The 25412-nt window shown below is 42.8% G+C and overlaps 1 protein-coding gene across 3 annotated transcripts in view; it reads left to right on the forward strand.

Moving 5' to 3' along the window:
- The window catches only part of LOC128892113 (beta-1,4-N-acetylgalactosaminyltransferase bre-4-like), a 94071-nt gene that overhangs the window by 52528 nt on the left and 16131 nt on the right, over positions 1-25412 (forward strand). For all 3 annotated transcript variants that reach the window (XM_054152238.1, XM_054152239.1, XM_054152236.1), the window contains exon 2: positions 11681-12180. In XM_054152238.1, coding sequence (XP_054008213.1) covers positions 12026-12180 — 155 coding nt within the window. In that variant the 5' untranslated portion in view covers positions 11681-12025. The remainder of the gene's footprint in view (positions 1-11680; positions 12181-25412) is intronic.

The following is a 25412-nucleotide window of genomic DNA, read 5'->3' on the forward strand; positions in this document are numbered from 1 at the left end:
ATATTGTATTTTTTGTAGTTCAAAATCTGCCACTTAAAAACTTGCAAGTCAAAGTATGATGAGAATAATTAAAAGTCGCAGTGTTAAGAGTTAATTTTATGTACACAATTTGTAAAAATTGTTTCCAAGGGATGACCCATAAAAAGGAACGTATGTAGGAATGTATGTAGGAATGTTTACCAATGATGTATGAGCGAATAATGAAAATACATCCGGCAAGTTTGACAGGTTTAATAGAATTTGGGTGAACGCTATTATCTAGACGCGCAACGACCGAGGAAATTGATGGAATTTTTGCCGAATAAAGCAGGAGCTCAGGCTGCAGAAATTTATCCGTCGAGAAAGCTTCGTAAGCAGCCCTTATGATTTTATCCGGTCGGCTGCATCTTTCGAGTGGAGCTGAAACCCTTCGAGAGGAACGCGCTTTTATCGCAAACTCGCAAGCGCTAAGCCGATCTTTATTACTTTCAAAATGAAGCAGCCCATACTTGGTCCAGCAATGTCCATGTAGAATTCCGCAACGACATAGTCGAGTTCCTTAACGAAACCGTTCCCATTCGCGAATTTATTCGACACACAAGAACCAATATTTCCCAGCCTGGACAACCATCGACTAACAGTCAGTCGCTTGTGGATTTTGCGGGAGTCGGTCGTTCCGAGTAAAGTAATTTTTAGTAGAGGTTCATGTTAATTTATATCCATTCTGAAATCTTCTTGGAATCTCGAGCAACGTTTAAGACTGGCAAACCGTAGTTCCTTCTTTAGACTTACACTCTCGATACATCGGGATAACTCGGAACACGTAACTGAATTTTCGCTGGCAATCTAGCAGAACTCAGTGAAATTTATCAAGGTGGCGGAGTCGAACTTGGCTATTCGTTCTCAGCCGTTCCATTTATCGAGTTCTATAAATCTTGAGATGCCAAAAACCGTGGAAACGGTGGAACAAAGTAGGACCATTTGTAAAGGTTAAATATAATCCGATCGTATCCGGGGGCGACGATCGCATTTTTTACCGATTTTTCAAGTGAACGTACGGAGCTCTTACTCGAAAATAAAGCGAGACGCTGACATAACGTCATCCGCCGCGCCCTGTAATCTCTTTGATAGGGTTCCTCTTGCGTCCCTCCCTCGTCGATGAACGCGTTGCGTATACAGAATGTTTAGCTACATATGGGTGGATCAACATGGGACGACTGTACGAGACTAAATTGGGTAAACATCGAAGTAGACGAAATTACATTTGAAACTTCAGGTTCGATCTTATTTTCACTGGAAAAAGTTGAGTTTACTCGACATTTTCATTAAAATTTAATTCTCTCTAGAATCTATTCACGATATTTTTGGAGAGGGGGGATGTAAAACTCGACGACAAAGTTTAGAGGCGATCGTGTACAACATACGGCGCGTGTACTCGATACGCTCCTTCTTATCGACGAAAGAAGTCTTGGGAAAATATGGAAACCCTCGAAAGGTCGCATCGCGCGAATGTTTATCATGTTATCGAGCTTGGATTGCCGTGGCTCCTCAATTATCGTTCGAGTCGGCAAGGAACAACGAACCAGCTCGTTCGGTAGACACGCTTCAATCGAGATCTGGGTCACGAACGAACGTTTATTGACGAAAATTCTATCCTCGGGCAAACATTTTTTCTCGCGGTGAATACCGCTCGTCCGTTCCGTCAATCTACCTCCAGGTAACCATCGGTTAGTTAACTACTTCGTGTCCGCACACAGGTGCTGGTATCATTATTATTTTAATACGCAACAAGACAGGTCTAGATTAACCCTATGCACTCGGATATCCCCTATGAGGGACATTTAAGTTTAACAAATTTTGTTAGTTGGTTATGTAGAATAAATATATGCTACGGAACATTTTTTTAAAATGCATACTTTGAAGTTTTCTTATTGAAATTGCACGAGAAAGCTAGATTCTTAACATTCCAACTTAAATTTATGAATTCTAGGCATCAAAAACTACTAAATGGTAAAAAAAAGGTCAATAATTTGTAGTGCACCAAAGTAAAGTTTAATCCATTGTTTTCTTATCACTCTAATAATTAGCTTCATTCAAACACCAAATAGAAGCAAAATGGCCCTGTTGCTTAGAAAACCGTGACAAACGTACCAGCACACCTAGTTTAATTCGCATACTCGCGACGCAACCGAGGAAACGATACGTCCCGCGTGCCAAGGCGTGTTCTTGTGTACAGCGAAGGGTGGAATAGGTCGTAATGCGGGGTTTGAAAGGCCTTGACTGATTCCCTGGTCGCGGAGAAGATGCTGGCAAACAAGCTGTCGTTCCGCTCCTCTTGAGAGAAAATCAGGACGCGCGTGTTCTCGCGACAGAGCGGTCTCTGCTGCATTGCGACGCGTTGTGCCCGCCGAGAGCGCGCGGCTCGGATTCAGAATGAAAGCAAAGGGGGACAGAAGCGACCGGGGGCGACAGGAAATGTACAAGGGTTATTTTATCCCCCGCTTGATCTCGACGAGCACGGACGCTGCCGGACGCGTTCGCGAACCATCCACCCCCGAGCAGTTCTCGTTCTTCCTTTTGCACCCCTTTCGCTACCGTTTGCCCTGCAAACAGGCTCGCGAGAATGGTTGTTCAATTTTAAATAACAAATTTAGAGCGATGTCCTAATTACGAATTCAAAGCTTTCGTGCACTGTAGTTTCGTTTTGGAGTCCTTAGAGGGGAATTATCGACAAATGTTTCAGTTGGGCGACAGTTTTTGGCACGTTCTGCGATGACATCAACCAGTATGGCGGCTTGATTGTACCGAGGCCTTCGATTTTTCGTGTGCATGTTTCCAAATAAATTAGAAAATAAAAGATTTTACGAGGTGCACTATCTTCTATTATTTCTGATTTGTGGTTTCTTAACATATTCGCGACCGGTAGATATTTGACGTCGAAGTCGAGTGAAAGTACACATTAGTCTTTCTATAGTCGTCTAGCTACCTAACACAGCACACGAATACTTGTAAGCATACGACATCAAACAGAGCACGAATCGCTGATGTATTAATACTTCAAATACCACTCCTCGCAGTTCGAGAGAAATATCCCACTAAATTACGGCGCCCACCGCTGTATTTTCACCTCTGTATTTGTTCCTCCTTTTCCGTTCTTACCTTACCATGACGCACGCATGTAAAATACAGCGCCATAAAGGATGAACGCGATAACACCCTATCGACGAGTCTTCCAGAGAAGGGTTGACGCGATATTCTCTTTGCGTATTCCGCCCACGCGACGCAATCCGTGCACCGACGAGTAGGATCGATACGCGGCCACAAGGCGGAAATTATTCAACGTGACGGAGAAAATTCCGAATGCGTTTTCGAGAAGAATATACCGACCCGCTCACGCCATCGTTTCTACGCGAAGAGCTACGCCCAAACGTTGCCCAGGCCTCCTGCGTTCTTCGCTTCGTCTACCCCGTTTCAATTTTTCAATCAGACGAATTTCCACGGTGGATGTTCGCATCGAGGGCGACAATTCGGTCGTTTTAGAGCCGCGTCGCGTTGGATGGAATTGAAATACCGTGGTTGATGACCGAGAACCCGCGGGAAAACTCGTGCTGCGGGACATCGTCGCTGCGTTTTATGACACTCGACATTTACATGCAAATAAGGCGCGGCTGGATTCCTGCGCGAATTCGCGAGCCGAGATTGCGCTCGGCTGACGACACTGGACAGGTCCGCTTCGCTCGAGGATGGGCAAGTTTCATGATTGAGAAGAAGGGTTCCGTAAGGGAAAGGGTTGAACAACGAGTCGGAAGTGGACGATGATGAAAGATGTTTGCTCCATGATAGACGGACCAGGATAAAAAGTTTTGTGGTAGATTATGAATTTAGTTAGAAGGTTTTATTTTGGAGGAGCTTGTCGTTACAACATTTATTTTTATTATGTTCTATCTGAAGACTAACCGAGATTAATGAAACAAAAATAGTGATTGCAGTAATGCTAGTACTAATCGTGGATAGGCATTCATATGGAGTACAAAGAGTCATTACTGTGGAGGGTTCTTAAACTTCAGATCTGGTTCAAACTTTTTTTGCGATCCTACACCCTAAAAAAGTTTCGCCGTGTCCGAAGGTTTTTGTGAATGGACCTCAGGATGCCCAAAAGCTGAGAATTTCAAGGGGTTACCTTGTCGATTTTTCGACCAAAAAATTTGTACTTATAGATCTCGTTCAAAATGTGGTTTTAAACGTTATTTAGGATGAGAACACGATTCTGGAGTCGTGTTTGTAGGTAGGCAAGTTTTGCGAAAATAAAATCCTAAACCCAAGGAAGCTGAGAGTTTTGTAAGTAAACCACGTGATAACATTTCCTTTATCGAGAAACCGACCTCAGGGTTTTCAAACCCTGTCGATGAATTCAAATATGATTAGTCTATTTTAATACGTATGAATTTATTACAAAGTAGCTCTTTACTTGCGTTCCCCCTCGAAGAAAATCACAAATACGGTGGTGTATTGAAATTACTGGTCAGCAGTGTATTAATATATAGTACAACGTTACATGACATTCATAATATAAGCACACTTATTTCTCGCACCAACGCGATTCAAATTCCATTCTTTATCTATCACGCGAAGCTTGTTTCCGTGTATCGAGGTGATGTACGCAGGCCTGTGAAAACTTTAAACGTGTTTGGATAAAATCTGCATTAAATTGATCGACCTAATCTAATTTGTTTGACACGCGAGGGGGAAGGGTCGCGGGAATCCCGCGCGAAACGAAACGATATGAAATAATTGGACGGATCTCGCAGCGGCTTCATACCGCTGCGTGGGCGATAACCATCGTAATTGTAGATTTTACAGTAAATTGCATGAGCGTCGATGCGTCGCGTACGACTCGCCAACGCACGCACGAGCATTAACTAGAACGCTGATCGCTATCGTTCATCCTGAGTTCGAATGTTTGCCCTAACGTGTATTGAAGCTTAGAAATGATCGATATCTTAATTAGTTAGGTAATTTGTTTAGTCGAATGTGGTCATTTACTGGATTATAAAACTTTTCTAGGTCAGTTGAGCGTCTAATTAAAGCGCAGTGCTCGTAAAAAGTAGTAAATTTTACAGTTAGAATTTCAGGTTTTATTCGTCGGGAAACGGATCAGAGATATATTTACCTTTTATTCTTCGTTCGACATTTCGATCGAGATATCCATTTCGTCCGTTTTCGTTGGTGATACACACAGTCGCGAAGACAAAACCTGCCAGTATGATATCAATCGCGTGCGCGTGTGTCGCGTCTCTTGATAAAAAGGTCCGAAATGTAGGTCGGAGGAGCGTAGAGGACTTGGTCTCTTCCCCAAATATTCCATGAATTATGTATAAAGCTTCTTTGTTCTTCGATGACGTCAAGCACAACGTTGGCTACCTATAACGTGCATAAGTTCGAACACATATGCTCGCCTCCTTTTGTACGATACCGGGCACGAGAGATACGTGGATCTGGTAATTGTTAACGACAGCGTTTCCAACTAGGCGTTCCTTCGAAACGGGTTAAAATTCAAACGTACCTAGGGAAGGAGTTCCTCTTTCAGTGTTCTTTTTATCATATTCGTTGGTTGTTATCAGCACACGTTGCAACTCAGTTTACAATTACGTAAATGGAATAAGATATTCCAGTATCGCGCCCTCCATACCCAAGAAGATGAACTCCGTCCCTTATTTTTCGTTTAGGTTCCTAGAGAATTGATCTTAGAGAATTGATCTTAAAAATACTTTGGTGCTATTTAACGAATCAGATTTATTCTAATTATCGCACTCTTAACAAAGTCTATCGATTAAAAATGTATTGATTAGAAATTTGGTATTCAAAGCATTTCCACTATTGTACCAATTCTTACAGAATTGTAGTGTCGCGCTCCGCATACCTAAGAATAAAGAGTCAAACAAGAACACTAACCGTAGGGTGCAGGATTGGTCGTGTAGGAAAAGCGGTCGACTGTGGATCCGAGGATTGTGGGTTCGAATCTCCGCGTTTTATTTTTCGTAGAGACTCTCACAATATATCCATGTACAAAATCTATACAACTTAAGCTCAGAAACAGCACTAATATCCCAGAAACATGTGGAAAATACCATCAGTTACCTCAAGGATATTAAACTCTACAATATAGTAACTTTCAGGTCACATGCTGATATATAGACTTTCTAGCAAGTAATTTTAGTGTTATACACAACATGATTCATTCAAGAGGAGTGGTATATAGTACCGCTAATTAAACAGAAACCCAATTGAATCCTTCGGTAATTACCAAGCAGTAGATGCGACGTAAAATAAATCCATAAAAAAAAATCTATAAGTACTATCAGCTTCATCGTTTATTTCAAAATTATATACTCGTTCACGCGTTTAGAGTTCCATCATGTCGGTTGTCAATCGGATTCTTTTCTAAATTGGATCGACCCGGTGCTCCTTGCATAGAAATTACCGCGTCAAATCTTATGGTTAAACGGGAATTCAATACGAGATAGTTCGCTGCACTCTCGCAGCAGTAATAGGGTAAATGGTCGAGGTAAGGCAGATTAGTCTGCGGGAAAGTACTGCATCAAATAATTACTATCGATCCTCGAGTTTACCGTTTACCGATGACAGAAATAAAATGACATTGCCGTACGGGAACCGTGCAGGGTGAATCGATTCGCGAGCATACGGGAAATCGCAATCAGGGGAATACGATTTAATCTGGTCACCGATACAGCGACGTCACGGTTTAATGAATGCCAGCCGTACGCAGTGCTCCTTGACGCGAACCGGAAATTGATGCAATTTTCTCTTTTTGCCGGGTATTTGCATAAACTTTCTGTTCTCGGCGGTTTAATGAGCTTCGGGCTCGAGCAGTTTGAAGCGCCGTACAAACTTCGCTGTTTCCATCTCGCGAGAATATCTTGAAGCGGAAGCGGAAGAAATCGGTGCCCGAAAGACGAAAAGGAAAAAAGATTTCGCGTAGCGCGTATCGATTTTCTCCATGTCATTTCCTTCAAACTGGTCTCCTGTGATCGAAGTAACCCTCTATGGGTTGAATCTTTTTTTCGCAGGTAACTTGCACGGCATTTACTTTGATCTTGTTATTGGTTATCTCAAAGACAATCTTGATTGTCTCGAATGAATCATCTTGTGAGAAAAACTAAAATTATTTGTTGGAAAGTATTTATATCGGCATGTGATCTGAACGTTGGGCTCGTAGAGGGTTGATTCGGGGGCAAGAGAGTATCCTAGATCGAGGTAAATTAAAAAAGAAAAGCTGACAGTATTGTTGGAGAATTCTCCAGACTCTTTCTTTCTTTAACCGAGTCCGACGATGCTCCAAATTTGACTCTAAGGTGAACTACTTTCGAAATATAAAAAGAACAGAGGTCATGGATACATTTTCGAACTCAGGGTGAAGTAGCAACCTCGAATAAGTAAACGTGGCACAATTGAACCAGGACGATCGTTCGAGAAAATTGTATCTGTGTGTCAGTTTGAATTTTCCAAGCACATGTGCCCGATAAGCTAGAGTATGCATCGAGGCTTCGAGTAAACATACCGATCAACTGGAAAATTCGAGCGAAGACCGGGAGCGCATCAACGAGTAATTTGCATACGTTATAGGAAACGCGGTTCGCGCGAAAGTGAACGTAATAGGCAAGATTGCGCGCAGCAGCTGGTAGCGAAGCAATCGCGAGCGTGCTTTTCTTCGACGAAGGAATCTAGGAACTTGGTCTTTGTAAAGAATTCTAGGCGACGTCTTGTCTCTATTCGGGATCCGCTTGACACCGTTACAATCGCCTTTTCTTCGTCGATCCTTTCTTTTCTTTCGTAGCCATCGTGACCGTGGCACACGTTCTTCCTCGACGACGAAAAGCAATTTCATGCTCCCGACGCGCAGGCTATCCTTATTCGCCACCAATCTTCTTTGCGTCTCCGTTGATTAATTTACCGATTTACCTGTCCGTTTGAATGTTCCGAGACTCTCGATCGCGAGATTTCGTAATTTATCAAAAAGCAGTCGAATTCTTATTCGCGCATTTCGCGTAACGCCGACATAGTCCTCTTGTTAGTGAGAATTTCATTTGGACAGGAGCGAAGGTGTTGGCTTTCGTGGAGAGTTACGCAACGCGACGTAAATGTAACGCGTTCATTGCCGATGGCCTTCCATCCGTGCTCCGGAGACGTTGTAAAACGGGAGTAATAGCGAAAGGCTATTACCCTGTACCTATGTAGCTTCCGCAAACATTGCTTACGCAAGCCGTGCCTGAAACAACACGATTCAAAGTCAGGGGCAACGTTTGCGAAGGATGCGGATTAATCGCAATAATGAATCTCGTTGGTTCTCGCCAGTCGCTGCCGCGGGCAGAAGTCGACCTCCGTTTCTGTAGCACAGACTGCGTTTTCCGTTGACAAAGTAAACGCAGTTATCGTAGGTGTTCGATTCGCAGTGATTCGACCATTTTTATATTTGATATGTACCTAATCCTCCTGACACCTGTCAGTTTTAGGTTACGATAAGCTTTATATTACAATGATAAATAGTCACATGATACGTTGATAAATTTGAGTTATAACTAAACTGCGGATTTTTAGGCTTTCGTAGAAAAAATGCATAAAATGCGGACAATATGCAACAATATAAAAAAAGTATTGAAAGTAGAGTTGATGTTATAATATTTACAGAGTAAAATACATTTCTGTTTACGATCAATTATTTGTAATGATTTTATTTTGCATAAAGATACGCAGTCTAATTATAACTATTTTATTATGGACAAAAGTGAGTAAGGTTCCCCTTGAAAAAACTAATTTGCTTGTTAAATCTCCTCCACCACTTCACTTACAACAAAATTATTGGGTTGTCTGGAAAGTCCATGTCGATTTTTGGTAGGTAGTGGGTCGGAATATATTAGAATGAGCGAAAACAAATAACATGTATACATTTCTTAAATGGTGAAAAGATTGTAGAAAAAAATGGTATCTATGTAATTTATTAAATATTCAGGATGTCTCAGAATTAGTGTAAAAACCGGAAATGGGGGGTAACCCCATGGATGGTGCTTCGTTTTTTAATTGTTAACGAAGCACCATGCGACATTTTTGCAAAGGAAATTGTGGTTCAGAATCGTCTCAGTTACCCCCTATTTCCGGTTCTTACACTAATTCCGGCGCAATTAAAATTTAAATATACCTTTGAATTTTTCGTAAAACTTGCAACGGACTTTCCGAACCACCTAATATTTGCTTCAAAATAATTTCTGTAAAAACGTATCGTTGACAGCGTCATGAGATATTGAACCATCAATGAAACACCCTGTATTAGTCCGCGCATGTCGCGTATCTATAGAGGGTGTAGGACGCGAGTGTTACGCGCGCGTATGGCAGTTGATTTGGAATTCCATGCTTGTGGCGAGGCTGCCTACGATTTCCTAAAAACAGGCGTTATCTCCCGTTCCCCGTGCCTACCGAATTATCCAGGCTGCACCGAAATCAATCTTTGTCGTCGGTCGCTATCAACCGGATGCGCTATCTAATCTCCTCGCTGAACATACATAGTTACATGGAACGTGTGCGTAACCTTGCTCCGTATCTACCACGTGATTCTTCAGCGTCTCTGACAGGCTTCCTTCAACTCTGGTGTCAATGTCGCGTTCCTTTCTCGTACTCGACGCGTGGAGGAAGTTATTAGAGGATTAGGCGATTACGATCCTAATTCGTTACTAAACTTTGAAATAGTATTTTTTTATATTCTCGCCAGATTTATCCTAGCTCGGAAGATGAGCAAGGAAGCGAGTGACGCGTTGACCGATGCAAGGGCAGCCTTCCAACACTACGATTTAATTAAAAACACCCGATATCCGAAGATGGAAGAACGAGTCTTACATTCGGCGTAGTTTTTGTTCGAGGCTGCTCTATGTATGCCACCAGAGGTCTCCGACCTCTGGAATTACTTTTAGCATTCCATTTTCTGGAATCCTCGGGGAAATCGCGAGTTTCGTGCGAGCATCCTTACCAAAAACAAGTACTCCGTTTGGGACGATGCCGAGTTGAACCAAAACGCTACGGATTTATTTCTCGCCTCTATATTCCTCACCTGAGGTCCCTCGCCTCTAGCACTGCTTTTAGCGTTTCTTCCTCAGGAATCCAAGGGGAAAAATTATACGTTGCGCGAGCATTCCACGTCACTCGTCCAACAAGATTGCGATCATCCTGCGATAGAGTCGCGACCGCAGGATGATCGTTTAACCCTTTCAGCCCTAGTGGAACATATACAGTCAGTCCCAGAAATATTTGTACTCTCTACATCTATTGAAGAAATTTGTTTAAATTAAATGGTAGGTTTGACGAGTCCAAGTGTATGTTTGCATAAATATGTTAATGTATATACAAATATATACATGTATAAGCTTATTCATATTTATAATCAAAAATTTGTTTGGTAATATCAAAACTATTATTTCATTTAGTCAAGCTTCTTCAATAGACATAAAGGGTACGAATATTTATGGTACTGACTGTTCGTCCCAGTGGATATATCCTGATTGCCTTTGACCAAATTACGATAGAGACTTATAGGAACATATGTGAGAAAAATGAAAATCATTCGCTCTGGAGCAAATTGTCTCTTCTCATTCAACTATAGCGTTGGATATATTAGGGTGACCGAAAAATAATGTCGTTTCTTTTAGATTAAATTCAAACAAATTTGTAGTGAGTTTCTATTTTTAATCAATTATATAATCACCCTCCTTGGTGTGTAAATTTTCAATGATGCAATTCATCATTCATGATGGCATTCAATTTTCAGTGCCAGATTGATAAAAATCAATGAGCCTGATGAATGATAAATAAGTATCGAGCTTCGCAGAAACGACATTACTTTCCAGCCCACCTAATATAACCAACCCCAGTTTAATACAATTAATTTCTAAAAGAGAAACGAATGGAATAGAAACAGGAAAAATTCTGGTTGAAAGAGTTAAAAGGGGTACTTAATTCACCGCTGATGGCCGACATCAAGCAGAGCGTGTTTGCTTTCGCGCAGCTGGTTAATACCTCGTTGTTTATGAAGCTGTCGCCTTTAACGGCCTCCGCGACGCATGATACGTGGCCCGTGCAATTTGTGCTCGTGTACCTCGGCAAATCGGTTCGTTGATGCCGTATTTTAGAGCTCCCTAGTCAGGCTCTCCGTGCGATCGACAGCCTTTCAAACCTACCCTCTAAACTGGGATCCTTCCACTACGTCGGGTATGCGTCGAAGTTAGCAATAGCTGTTGCAGAGCGGATTAAACTCTGGAGGACCTCGAGACCCTTTTGTTATCCTACACGTTATCTCGTACGCTTATAATAGATATGATATCCCTTTCCAAGAGGAACGCTTTCTCTTAGGCTGGAAGTTTAGACTAGTTACTTCCACTATTTTTGGACTCTTTCATCCTTGATATGTTTAGTTATTCGCTGTTGGAATATTTACAATAATTCAACCTTCTATTTTGCTACAAAAATAAATGTACTGAGAATATGCAGTCAGTTCCATAAATATTCGTACATAAGAAATTCGTGAAAAATTGGGGTTGAGTCGTTGGGGTTTGAGGGCGAATGTCGGGAAAGGGGACAACGAGCGTCGACGTAATAACAGCGTTGGTTTCTAAGGCGCACTGGTTTTTCTGTTTCTCAGGATAGCACGAAGGTGTCGTGGCGCTGAGAGCACTCTAGCCGGAGGGTAATGCGCTTGGTGACCGGAAGTGAGAAGCCTCGGACGGCCTTTTCTTTCTTCGTCCCTCTGTCCTCTTCCCCTCTGGGCTCGTTCTCCACGGCGGTGCTCTCGTCCCGGTCGACCGACTGGAAGGAAGGAGGAAGGACGCACCGACAGCGCGGAGGTTTCACGATCCCGGGGGAAACGGAGCTTCAGGTGTAGGGGAACAGGAAGAGCAACGGGGACAGCAGCCAACAGGGAGCGCCTCGTCCAGGACGGCGCTCTTCTAACGGCGATAGGAGGGAGTTATGGTGTCTCGCACATGCGATGACTGCGGCAGCAGCCGTGGCACTGTGGCATCGTGCCCACCTTTACAAGGCGATCGTTTGCGTCGTGCTCGCCCTCATCGCCATTCAGTATTTACTTAGCGGCGTGATCGATCGCCGATCCATTGAGACGATTTTCACCATTAACGCCAGCAGGTACGCCACTTTCGTACTTTGTCAAACCGACGTCCCCGTTGCCGTGTGCTCTTCGAAATTGGAGGGCGTGGCTTCACCCATATCCGTTTTGGTCGTAGCTTCTGCAGTTTTGAACAATTTTCGAGTAGTTCTGTTTAATTTACAGTCTAGGTTTTGTGCCACATCGTATGATTAATTAGTTGAAATTCCAGTAGAGAAATATATCGCTCTACTATTCCACGACAGAATGGAATCTCTTCGATATAAGATACATACATAGATTCCACGTGTGAATTTTCATTAAAACGGTTTGGTCTCTGTATACGATTAAGGAACGGAAAACCATGGAACAATTATGTTTTTTGATACTGATTGTTACGGCAAAGATGGAACAAGAAATAGTTTCATGTGATTGTCGATTTACATAAGTATTATAATTTCACGAAAGACAGTAGTAGAGTTATAGCAGTCGATTTAATTTTGTTACTGCTACGGTCATCTCTTCGCATCCGTACAATATGGCGTCCAGAGGCACCTGTCCCCTTCCGTCTCTGCCTCGCCGCGGTTCTGGTAGATCATGTCATTGATTGGCACGCTAGGTACGCGCAGCAGTCGTCGAGAACTATTTCTTAAATGGTTCAATTCCCGTGGAACTCGAGAAATCTTCAGGCTCGGAGACTCAGGATACTTCACGATAATAGCGCGCGAACCACACCCGGATGCGTGGAAATCAAGCAGCGGTATCTTCGGATCTCGATAATTATTCGGCTTGCCATACATCGCTGTGCGCCTGCAAGTTCGCAAACCTTACTGTTCATACATCGTCTCGAGAAAATTCGCGAAATCTCGGAGCCGTAGGTTCGTCGAAAGTTCGTTTAATTTCGGAAGTATCCTACGCTCGCGTCTTTTAATTAATTTAAATTCCCGTCCACGGCGGAGGCTCGCTCATCCGTCCTCTCTATTTACACGCCGGTACGCGCGGCACTGGCCACGGTTGTCGAAGACGAGCGAAATTTTGCTAGAATAACTGGCGATGAATACAAACTTAACGAGAAAGTTTTATCGCAATCTGTTGCTGTTATTCAGAGATGGGCAGAATTTAATTTGAGTAATGGACGACGGATAAAACGTGAAACGTTTAAATTGCAATTTCTTCGCGTTCGTCAAAATGCAGCGAAACCCTGTTTCTGTTACCTAAAGAAGACCGCTATATCCACGGTTGAAACGTTATACCAAAAATAAAATATGCTTTGTTTTATTTGTAATTGTAATTCAAACAAGAATTTTGCTCATCTCTGACGACAGAAATACGTACTCGAAATACACCCGTGCCAGTTTCACCGTGAGACTAGTCGAAGTTACCGCAAGTAGTTGACAGGCCAGCGGCTGGAGGTTACGTCGAGATCGATTCTCGTCCTTTGAGACCCGCAGACACGCGAGAAATCTTATTAGTTGGCTTATAACAAGGTAAAGTGGCTGCTTAACGGCCAGGCTGTAACATCGTGGTTACCTATACATCCATCCAACGCCGAGAAACAATTTGCAGAGCCACCGATAATAGAAAATGATGGACGGTCGTCGATGATAAGGTTTATTACTTCCGCTATCGTTGTATTCCTGTCTGTCGTCGAGAAACAGAGTCGAGCGGTAAATTCTCACGCGGAGAGCACAAAAGGACGAGATGAAAATCTATGTCGTTCGAATAAGTTTTGATGGTAGATCTCCAAGTTTTCTAAACAAAGATAAACCAGGAGTACTACTACGCCACGGTAACTGCAAATTTCGAGCTTCTTATTCTCCTTCCATTCCACTATTGTAAATGTATCCCATTTGTTACATTCTCCTTAGAACCCTATATTTCTTTTAAACATGCTCGCTGTTTTATTCACCCCCATTTCCCATAATTCTCACCTTCCACTTGAACTAAGGAGCATCTTGTCATCCGTCTTATCCATAAATTCTGCTCGTAAGCCTAGGAGTAGGTTGCAAAGGAGCTTCCGCTGAACCTGACCTTTTTATTATCGCGCAACCGACGGTTCATATTTCCTTTTTCCGTTTCGACTAATAAGATCTCCCAGCGCAGCGATAACTCTCGGAGTTCAAAGGCAGACGTTTAATAATTTTCAGTGTACTATACAATAATTTTCACTTACGGGTCGAGAATCGTGCCAAGTTACTGCAATTTTTCGACGGTTAATTGCGGCCTTAATTCCCTGGAATCGAAGTAAATTTACGAGAAAATTCGTCCTTCCAACCTAGCTGTCACGTATACTCCCGAGGCGTACGTGATCTCGTTACTTCGTTAGCGGTCATTTAGATTGTCCGTTTGCGGAAGCGTTTCGCTAACGATCCTTTGACCTATGCGCCCTCTCGAAACGTCCATTTCCACGTAGTCGACAGCGTAAAATTCATCGCGAACATAGGGCGATTACGCCGCCATTACCGCGTAAAATATTTAGAATTCCCTTGGCGACCATTGGAAGAAAATTCCTCCTTTTCCTCTTCCATCGTGCTCGTTGCGGAGCTTACTTCGCTTAGGAGCAAACGATGCAACGCCGGCTCTTCTTGATAAGAAACTAATCGATAAAAGGAGGAGAACAGTTACAAAAATTAATGCAGGAAATGAGATTATCGTTTTCTAGTGCAGCTTACCATAGAAACCGATAAAATGTGATCCTTAGTTGAATGAATTTTACTTAAACCTTTGACGAAGAAATTGTTTTTAGACCCAATTGTGGTTGATGAAGTAGTTCTTTGATATCTGGGAGGGAAGAACTGTTTACGGAAATTTTGTAGTGATGTATCGAGTACTTTGATTAGGAACAGTCTTCTAATAAAGATACTTAACACGTATGCAGCTACAAGACCTTCGCAAATAATTTGTTCTTACCACTGTGGAGGTGTATCGGAAGACATTATTTCTACTGCATTGTTTTAGTAAACAACATACACAAAATTTAAAACATACAGTGTTGCAAAACAGTTTCGAATTATATTTAACGAAATATGAATTTAAGTTCGTCGAGAATTTTCCTTTGTTGTGGGCCGCGCCACAAATTATTCCTTATCGCGGAAAGACGAAGTTCACCAGCATAATGAGAAGCACGGTGGAAGACGAGATCGAAATAAGAAGTGGCGGGAGACAGCTTTCGCGCGCTACTTGTAACGTGCTTCTTCGCCAGGTTAAGGCTAAGGTCACTACTTTGAAAGGAAAGCCTACAACAGCGGCATTGTACTCCTATTCCAGTCGCGTTCACTTTTGCGCCGCGAAGGTGGCGTCGCTAAGATGAAAAGTCGGTTCTTCGAAAGTTTATCTTCCTTCTGTTCGCCTCGGTTCGCCGCGAAATTGAACATTTTCCTTAAGAGGTTGCACTTTCTTAACGTTCATGGTCTAGATACTCACGAACGTACAAAAAGTTCGTAATTCTGTCTTTAATTGTATAGTTGCTAGCATAAACAAGTGAACGAACACCACAGGCTTTTGCTTTTATCTCGGTAACTAATATTTCTTTACAAGGAGCACCTAAACAAAATTTAAACAGTTTCATTCGTAATTAAACTAAGATACTATGAGTTACGAGATACTCTGAAACGTAGAATTTTAAATCCTCAGGGGCTATAGCTATATTTAACCCTTTGACTGCAGAGGGCATATATATACGCCCTCGGGAAATGGGCTCAGAGAAATCTTTATATTGATTAAATTAGTTGTTAAAAAAAAAATCAACAATTTATTCATAGGACGTTTAGTTTCGAAAATAAAAATGGAAAAGTTAGAAGTTCGTTGGAAATCGTCGTATGAATAAACTGTAAATATAAAAAAGTTTCGTCTTATGCCCTGTACGCTGATATTTAATTTTTTAAATTCACACCTCTTAAAATTTTCAGCAAAAATCGTCCCGCAGTCGAAGGGTTAATTGTAGCTATGAAACTGTGGGATTTAGTTCCGCCATTTGGTGAAAATTCGTTCTAAGTGGATTGGACCCGCAAGAGTCAGCCAAGATCGTCGCTTTTCAACGGAATGCGGGTCGCGGGGGAAAACGGTTTAATTAAAAAACCGTGGAACGTATTTAACGGAGCGGTTTCTTTCGCAGCGCTTTCGACCGCGATTTACGAGCCGGACCGGTAACGGTTAATTTAAAATTTCACCAGCGGCGCGTGACAACAATTTGTTATTCCCGCGGCTCGTTTATTCGTTGCGTTGGAAGTCCCGGCGCGCCAACGGTTGCAGTTATTTGTCGACGTTTCGCGCAGTTCTCTGTCACGCGTCGAACATCGAGTTTCGTACGGGGCTGATCGTTTTCCCCGATTCCGTAGCGATTGGAAAACGAACGCACCGTCCCGAGTTGTCAGTGCCAGCCGACGGCTCGTAATCCCGTCGCGTGCAAATTGCTAAAACATCTCGCCCGATTGTGTACAGGCTATTTATTGCGTTGACGCGTCACTCGTTAATACCACGTGGTTGTTTCACAACCGGCCGCGAAGTTTGAACCGCGTCACTTTCAATGAATTCTCGGTTAGGTCCTGTCAGGTCTGTTCCTCCGGCGCTTTAATCGATACTAACGAGTACCTGACAGGCCTTGGTCGAAACCTATAGAGACGGTGGGAATTGTGGATCTCGTTGCAAAATAATGCCAGACGATCTCCTGAAGGGTCGTATCGCGACGAATCAATCAGATTCCGTGGTCAACGTCAGGGCTTTTATTGAAATTTGAATAGTACATGCTATATTAGGGGGAGTTTAAGTCATCATTTCGCTGGGATTCCATAAATCAATAATCGCCGAGTTAAAATTAATTCTAATTTCTTTTTTCACGAGAAATCGATTCTGAAAAGTACCCGCCCTATTTCTGTTAACATTCTCTACATTGTCGCAGTTATTCAACCAATACGTATACTGGACCATATGGAGGCGAAATTTAATTTAGTTTACGATTTGAATTTTTATTCACTCCGCGACGCGTGTAAAGTAATTGATCCTTCGTTCGTAATTCGAGACACTAGTCTAGATAAGTCTCACACTCCGCTAGTCTTCGGTTTCAGCTTCTCCCGTGTGTTCAGGAAACTGACTATATATCGCGTTACTGGCGTTAGCGCAGTGTCCAGATACGATCCGTCATATCGCGCTTCGTAAATGCAAACAAGCCTATTCGAACGGCCACCTAGCACACTACCACACGCTTCTGCGTCTAATCGCGCCGACACACCCCCTTACTGTTATTTGCGATGGAGCCCCATCGCCACCGAGATTATTCCCATACTTCTCGTTCATACGTCGAGGAATGTTAATTCGGTTGCCATGGAACGCGTCGTTGCACGGGATCGCATCTATAACGTCGATCTGTTTCGCCACGCACACCGGTTATCATACGTTATTACGCTCGATCGTGTATCCGTCGAACGGATCGTTTCCAGCCGCAAGCTTTTTCCCTCGCACGGTCGCTCGGACGGGGTTCGCTTGGAAATGATCGATCGTAGTTTACGGAAGTCCCGAGGCAACCCCCGCGGAGATGCAGTAGCTGTAAATCATCGTTAAAGGAAACGTTCGTGTCTTGGTTCGCATAAATCTGTCGTCTGACGTAGCGACGTCGGGCGAACTAACCACGGGGCCCATGCCACGTGATAGCTTCTCGACGGTTCAACGCTTGCGATTGATTTTAATCTGTTACGTATCGTCTAAGCTGTGATTATATGCAGATCTTTCGCTTGCAAATTATCCGTGAGTGCAAGGTGCAGGGTGAGGACTCCTGTCGGGAGATTAAGCGGAGCGAATGACCTCTATCCCCCTTTCTTTCGTGGGAGAAATCTTTGAGAAACTTTTGGACAAGGCTGGGCGATTTTGTGGAACTTGCCCACTAAAATCCCCGCGGTGGCCACTCGTGTGTCCAATAAGGGCGCTCTGGAAATGGCGACGACGTACAAGTCAGTCCCATAAGTATTCGTACCTTCTATGTCTGCACGGTATTTTGTTGTTATCGAAGTTCAGTGGTTCTTTTGTTTGTTGGGATCTGATGTTCAACGATAATACTATACTCTGGCTAATTGCTCTCGGGCAATTCGTATGGGAAAACGTGAAAATAAAATACTCGGGAAAATATGAAGTTCGCTTACCGAAGCTACAGGAAAAATAGAAAGTAGAGACGAGAATCGCTTTATCGATCGCTTTACACGTTTCCTTTTATTTCCGCCAGCGAGGGGGGTAAGAAATCTTCTCTTCAATTTCGAATGCAGCTCCCACCTCGAGTAATATCCAGGTACATTTAAATCGCATACCCGTGACGGATACGGGAAACGCTTAAAGGACGAATGGAACGCCGTCGCTCGCTTATCCGTTCGTCTTCCTTTTCCTCTTCTCGCAAACACCGAATCTTTGCTCTGCATTATTAACCCCCGTGGGACATCGAACATACAAAATGAGAGCCTGACAAACTTTTATTAGACATTCCCTTTTATCTACGAGTCGATCGATAAGAATCCTCGACGTTTGAGGTTGTGTAGTCTTCTTCCTTGTTGTTAGCGTTCCTTACGTTCGCTCCAAATCAATGAGGGCAAGTAGGGGCGAAGAAAAAAATTACTGTAGGACGTCAATCAATTGATAATTCATTTTTTAACGGGACTATGTAGTAGTCCCTGGCTTACTTCCAGCTCCAATATTTCTTTACATATCAGGTCATCCCATAAGTTTATGCTGCAGACTGTGTTAATATTTAATAAAAAGGCGACAGAAATTTTATAGTGACGGTATAATGACAGAAAGGTGGGCAAATATTGTAAAATCAGGAAGGTTACCTCTTTTTATATCGCCTAAGGGTATGTTTCACATATTAACCCTTTGGTCATCAACGACGAGTGAGACTCGTAGTAAGAATTTTGGACCATAAACAATAAGCACGAGTTTGATTCGTGTTACTTCGTTCGGACTTCCCACCTTCCTGTTTACTACGTCCCAAACAATATGAAGACAACGTTTAGGCCAAGGGGTTAATTTGAGTAGAAGAAGTATAAGCTGCATGAACTTGTAGGACCTGGTACTTAGGAAGCACACGCCAAATATTTTGATGTCCAACCTAGAATATCATTTTATTTCAACCACATAGCATCTAGCAACAGAAATATATTATTCTAAATTTTATTAATCTCCGGACAGTACCATACATAGAAGTAAACGCTGACCCCATCTTGGCGACACTATCCTCGTACCTACCTCGCAAGTATTCGCAAAGATCCTTGTACGCCTGTGTTACACGTCGGCTGGATCCTGTAGGAAGGATTAAAAGTGAAATATTAGTCGACGCGGGGAGGTGTCGCTGCGCGGGTAACTCGTTGCGTCAGATTTATGATGCGCCATCCGTGGTAGGAATACCTTCGAATTCCACCGGTTCGGGACTTCCTTGTAACTTACGATGCAATTCGTTGTACATGCCAGTCGCGAGTATAGCTCCATCTACATACCAAATTTGCTCGTGCAGGGTGATCCATGCATCCGAATCCAGGCGACTTAACTTTATTAACCACTCGCGCTGCGAACTGATGCCTCTCCACTAACACGTCGAACGAATGTGTTAAAACAATTTTCTACGGTGCGATGAATTTCGAAAAAAAATGGAGGCGCGAGGCAACCACGCGCGTTCCACTTTTTCGATTTGTTTCACTTCGCCTGGGGTGTACAAATTTTGAATCGCGTATTTTGTTTAGTCGTCTAAATTGTTAGCTCTTTCTCTCGAATGAAACTGTTATCCTTATTGCATCACACTCCTCAATTCAAGAAAAAAGTGCATGCTTGACTAAAAAAGTTTGTCCACGTGAAAAACAAGTGTCGAGAATCACCTAAGTGCTAATTTTAACCAACCCGATCGTTAGAATCAAACTTTAAACGGGGCTTGTTCGGTTATTATATATTAGGTAAATCTGTGTGCAATCCAGAGGAAGCGGCCAATATTGGCCGAGTGGAAACTGGCTTTAATAAATTCTGATTTTAATAGCACTAACCTCCGGGGTTGCTCTCTCACGGAACGTCGGCTCCGCTCGCGAAAATTGCATTTTCAAATCCATACGGCGAGTGTACCGATAGGGACAAGTTTCGAAGGTGATAAACGTCGAGTTTCGTGACGGCCACAGGTGCGCGTGCAATGCGCATGAATATGCATAGGATTGTCTGAGAGATTGGTACGCTGGCCGCTGATCTCTCGATGAGTGACGTTGTAACATCGGTGCACGGTGTCGCGCAAATTGCCACCGACGAGACAGCTTACCGTCTATTTCAGTCGGTGTGGACTTGACTGCGTCAAAGGTTCCATCCAGCCGCGGAAATGGAAATTTGGAAGTATTACGCCCATCGAATCGGGACTATTTCAAATTTTCATGACTTTTCATGGTTTTAGTCATATTGAATGTTTATCAATCATTAAGGTATTATAAATGTTCATCGTAGTCATTCATCGTAGAATGCTCGTAAAACAAAAACTAAAGCAGCCGACATTTTTTCTGTTTTGCCACATTTCTTTCCACCTTTCTTCTTCAGTCTTTTCTGAACCTCGTCTCTAAAAATTCACGCAAATAAGTCTTCGTACGCTTCGCTTATTCAGTTGACAAGGCTTGAGTCATCGTAGAACGCTCAGATTCGTTTCGGCGAAAATGGGAATTTGAAGGGCACAGAGTTATCTTCATTTTTCTTGATTGCTGTATTTACAGTAAAGCTCAGTAAAGTTAAAAAAAAAATGCGATTGAGAAGGCTTTCTCCGTAATGTGTAATCCATTGTATGGTACGACGATTAGATTGGTCGATAAAGTTTCAGTAATGTTGTACGCATGCTCTTTTTACGATCGTTGCGCGAATTAAATTCGATTTTCGGACGCGTTATCGAAGCCGACCACTATTTCCACATGCGGTGCGCGTGCATCCTGTGCGCGTCGCGTTGCATACGTTCGCGTTCAATTACCTACCGATGATTTCATATGCTTGGCCATAAATTACTACACGGTTCGTCGCTGACAAGTGGTTTTCAAATCAAGTTCGAGCGGAAACTCGTTTCGGCCGCCGGTTTCCGGCGCCAGCTGACTGACAAGTTTATTATTCGATAGACAGCCGAACCTCGCAGCTTCTTATGCGAGAACCTAGGGAAGAGGTTGTTATTATCATTTATGAATGATAATATATGATTCATAAATTCATGAAATTGTAATAAATATAAGCAGAGTTCGTCGACACGTATAAATTCATAAATCTTTTAAATATGTTCAGAAGAAAATTATTACATATATTAGAATATGACAGAAAACTTCGATAGAGAGTCCCAACTCTGCGCAAGTGTCACCAGACAATTTTTCCACAAAAATACCATCGGTGTATTGTTTTCAAATTATACTTCTGCAGTCTTCGATGTACACACCCACGATCGATGTAAAAACGTTCGTGCGATTGTATCGTCGATCGAATATAGCCAGTAGAGAAACGCTTCAGAGATGAATTCGCCTCCGTCTTCGTTTGGAGCAACCCCGCAAACGACGAGGATAAGAAGAAAGAAAACGAACGCGGCGTGTTGTAAATTCGGCAAATATCGCCCGCGCTCCGATGAATGAAACTCGTGGAAGAGTCTCGTGGGAAGCGACCGTTGCAATTCCGTTTTATCGTTTTCTCGCGATGCCCCGTACCTGAATCTCGAATCGAGCCGAAGGAAGAAAACGAACAGAAACGAGACGAACGAATGCGACAGCATCGCGCTCGTTAACGTCGTCCGCGAATATTTGAAAGGCTGTTCGAGTAGTCTCGGGCGAATTAGAAGGCAAAACTCCGGCTGAGAGTGCATTAAGAAAGTGCTCGAGAGTCGAAAGAGTCGCTTTTAAAGTTTGTCGTAGGCTAAAAGGATCGATCCCGATGCGAAACTCGATTTTACGCGTGCAAGGATCGACGGCTCCAGTTTTCTTACGTGCGAGACAGGGAAGTAGATTTGGGTTTATTTTGGGGTCAAAGTGAGTAAATACTGAACAATAGATACGAGAGACTGGAGTCAAAGGGGGAGCTTCCACTACCTGTTCCGATGAATCGAATAACGAAGAGAGGTGGTTGATACGATAATCGCTCCCCGGTTTTGGATAGCTGAAGGGGTTGGATTAAGCACGGCTCGATGGACCTCGAACCTCAGTAGTATAAACGAGCAGCTTCGGAACACTTGGACGCTCCGCGTGGAACTACGCTAATATACTTTTTTACATTAGACGTGCTACTAATTGAAACATGTATCTTCTTTACTATGTTTCGATAGCAATTGACGCTAGTTAAAAACTACTCAGAACTGTGAAAACACGTATCGATATCCGTCGAGCTGGTGTTCTCCTAGCGCCGATAATCCTTGCACGTGGAAACACTGCATTATTCTCTTCACTTCAAAAATCTCAAAAGTTCAACGAAGTGCTTGTTTCTTCGCAAACTTCTCGCGAGCTAACGGTAATGTATCTCGTCGAGGGATTCAAACTCGAGTTCGTTATCCTGTCAATCGTTTTCCTAAATCCTCGACAGGGCAAACTTTCGCGTCGCGGAGTACTTTTTTTTTCACGCCGCACTGAGCTTTTAAGCGTCACAAAAAGAAGGCTTTTATCGACGAGGTTATATTCTTTTGGAGGAAACTATACTTTAGTATACATAGAATCAGTTTTCTTCGTTCCTAAATATGTACCAATTGTCTCATAGGTTTGTTTAAATAATGAACCTCCGAATGAATATTGTTGATAATTAATTGAACTACTGCCATAAATTAATTTATAGTTATTCAAATCAATAGGTATACAAATTTCAATACAAATACTTATTCTGAACCGTGATTCTTATTAATATTTAAGCGAACAGTAAGTTTTACTGTGTACATTATAAATGCTTAATCAATTCGAAGATATTCGTTTTAATTGCATCTCGAAATCGAGGCTCGTAATGTTGCTGTTACCCACCGTATAATAAATTTTATATCGTTGACTTTCCATTCGTATGTAAATTATATTCTAAACGTGAGATATAGCAATGTTTACATCGTTGCGAATGAATAATATACCACGCAATAAATACCTCCTGATCACAATATGGTCAGTAACAGTTTGGTTTCGCGTGAAACCACAGGACTGTCGAAGCGTCGAGTTGAAATAAAATTCGCGGCATCTGCCTGAGAGTGATGGCTGGGAAGTTGTTTGCGGAAAACGTTGTCGTTCGGTTGGCTTTTCCTGGGGTCGTCCGTACACCAGGTCGTGGAAAGCGTTACATTTGTGTGCGAAGGAGCGTTCCGCTAACATGCCGCGGCTAACGGCTCGGACGTGTCGCCACAGAATTAGTCGGTCGATGGAAAAGCAAAATAACAGACGCCACCCTCGTATCGCGAGGCTATCGGGCGCCTTCGGATTACGTAAGTGACTGAGAGGAACGTCGAACCGCACACGTAACTCGTATCAACGTGCCATGCCGACCACGTGTCGTCGTTACTATGCGTCCCGTACTTTCCGACGGGCACAAGTCGTCTGCGTTATTGAACATTCGTTAGAACAGCTGAGACAACCTCGTCAAAATGCATCGAATATCGCCGGATCGGCGGGAATTCCAAGTAAACCATTCGGGGACGATTTCCGCGAGTAATCCGCGTTAATATTCCGCGACTTCGTCTATCATGTGGTTCGCATCTAAGTACAAGGAGTCTTTAACGCTTTCGACCCTACTATGTAGTAGGTATGTATATATCCCAGAGAATGTATCTAGTTGTTGTTGACCAGATTACAATTAAAACTCACAAGGATACACTGGGTGTAGAATGCATTCGTACACCGATCAATTTCCCAACAAATTTTTGTGTGCAATTGTAATGTATTAACTTCTTATTTATATAGAAGAAATTAATTTTAATGACTCTAAAAAATGCCACAAACTGAAACAACATAAAAAACGCACGAACTTTTGGTTCAACCTAATAGATACAAACGAAACGTCAGTAGGTTTAGTGAAACCTTGAATATGTTTTTCCTTTAAATGTCTATCATATGTATTCTCGATATTGCGATCCGTGTAGCTAGAAAGGAATGTAACCGTTACGTGATCGCTAAAGTTCGGTAAACGCTGGTCTGAATAACTCCCTCGACTCGGCAATCATCGAATACCGAGCAGTCGACTCAAGAAGTTCTCGCGGTTCGCAACGTTTCGCTGCGTCAGCAGCGGGACAGCTATTTCCCTGGAGATTCTTGAAATTAACCACGCGATAAATGCCTAGTAGTCGATCGTCGTTAACTGCTCGAGTCGGTTCGGTTCGTTTGCGCCTTATTAAGGTCGTCGATCCGTGGATCGGCGATTCATCCGATGACCAGCGGTTCGAGAAACGCGGCATCGCGAACCCGCGTTTACGTCAGACGTCGTTTTCTTGTGAAATTACTGTCGCGATTAGACGTTAGAACGGTTTACTAATCGTCGTGCGACGCCATTAGCGCGTGACGCGGAGTCCGCCTCGAGGTACATTTAACGCTCGCATAGCTCGTACAATTCAGACATGGCTGGTGTAGTAATTGGGTCCCTGCGTGCACAAGGCATTCGAAATCGATATTGATTAATATTTGACGAGTAGCTGGAAAATTCCAGATTAACGAGCTTTCTCCGCACGGGAAACTTGTATTTACACTTTTCCACGATGGGGAGTTCGCGACTTCAGAAGTACAGAAAGCGTCGAGACACTCCGCCCAAGTAGAATAACAGATAAACATTGTCCACTTTTATCCCTTTAAAAGAAAAATTGGCACCGTCGCTGCAAAACTTTCCCGGTATTATTTTCGAACGTTCCAAGTTTGCTCGCTAGTAATAGCCAAAACTTCCGATGGAAGAAATTAATTTAATTTGTTGGCATGTCTCATGCACTGCGCAAAGAAATGTTAGCACCGCTAACTTTTTTAAATACTACTAATAATTTTACTAAATATTTTCTTGCCTTCCGTTGAAAGAACAATACTTTTAGCTGCGATTTTATTGAAACATTTACCACCGGGCTATATAGTTATATACTCGACAAATTTGAGCTCGATTCAATCATTAATTCCCGAGTTACAGTTAAAAGCGTTCACGGTGCTAACATTTCTTTACGCACTGTATAAGTTGTAAAGGAAAACAGTAAAGGGCGTATACATGGAAACTCCGTTGTCACATGGAAGAAAATGTACTTTATTCTAGATACTCGTAGACTTTCTGCCATAAAAGAGTAACTAAGTAATACTATGCTCGAAACCACGACGAGCATCTA

The sequence above is a fragment of the Hylaeus anthracinus genome, unplaced genomic scaffold (genome assembly GCF_026225885.1).
Source record: "Hylaeus anthracinus isolate JK02 unplaced genomic scaffold, UHH_iyHylAnth1.0_haploid 12002, whole genome shotgun sequence".
Taxonomy (NCBI): domain Eukaryota; kingdom Metazoa; phylum Arthropoda; class Insecta; order Hymenoptera; family Colletidae; genus Hylaeus; species Hylaeus anthracinus.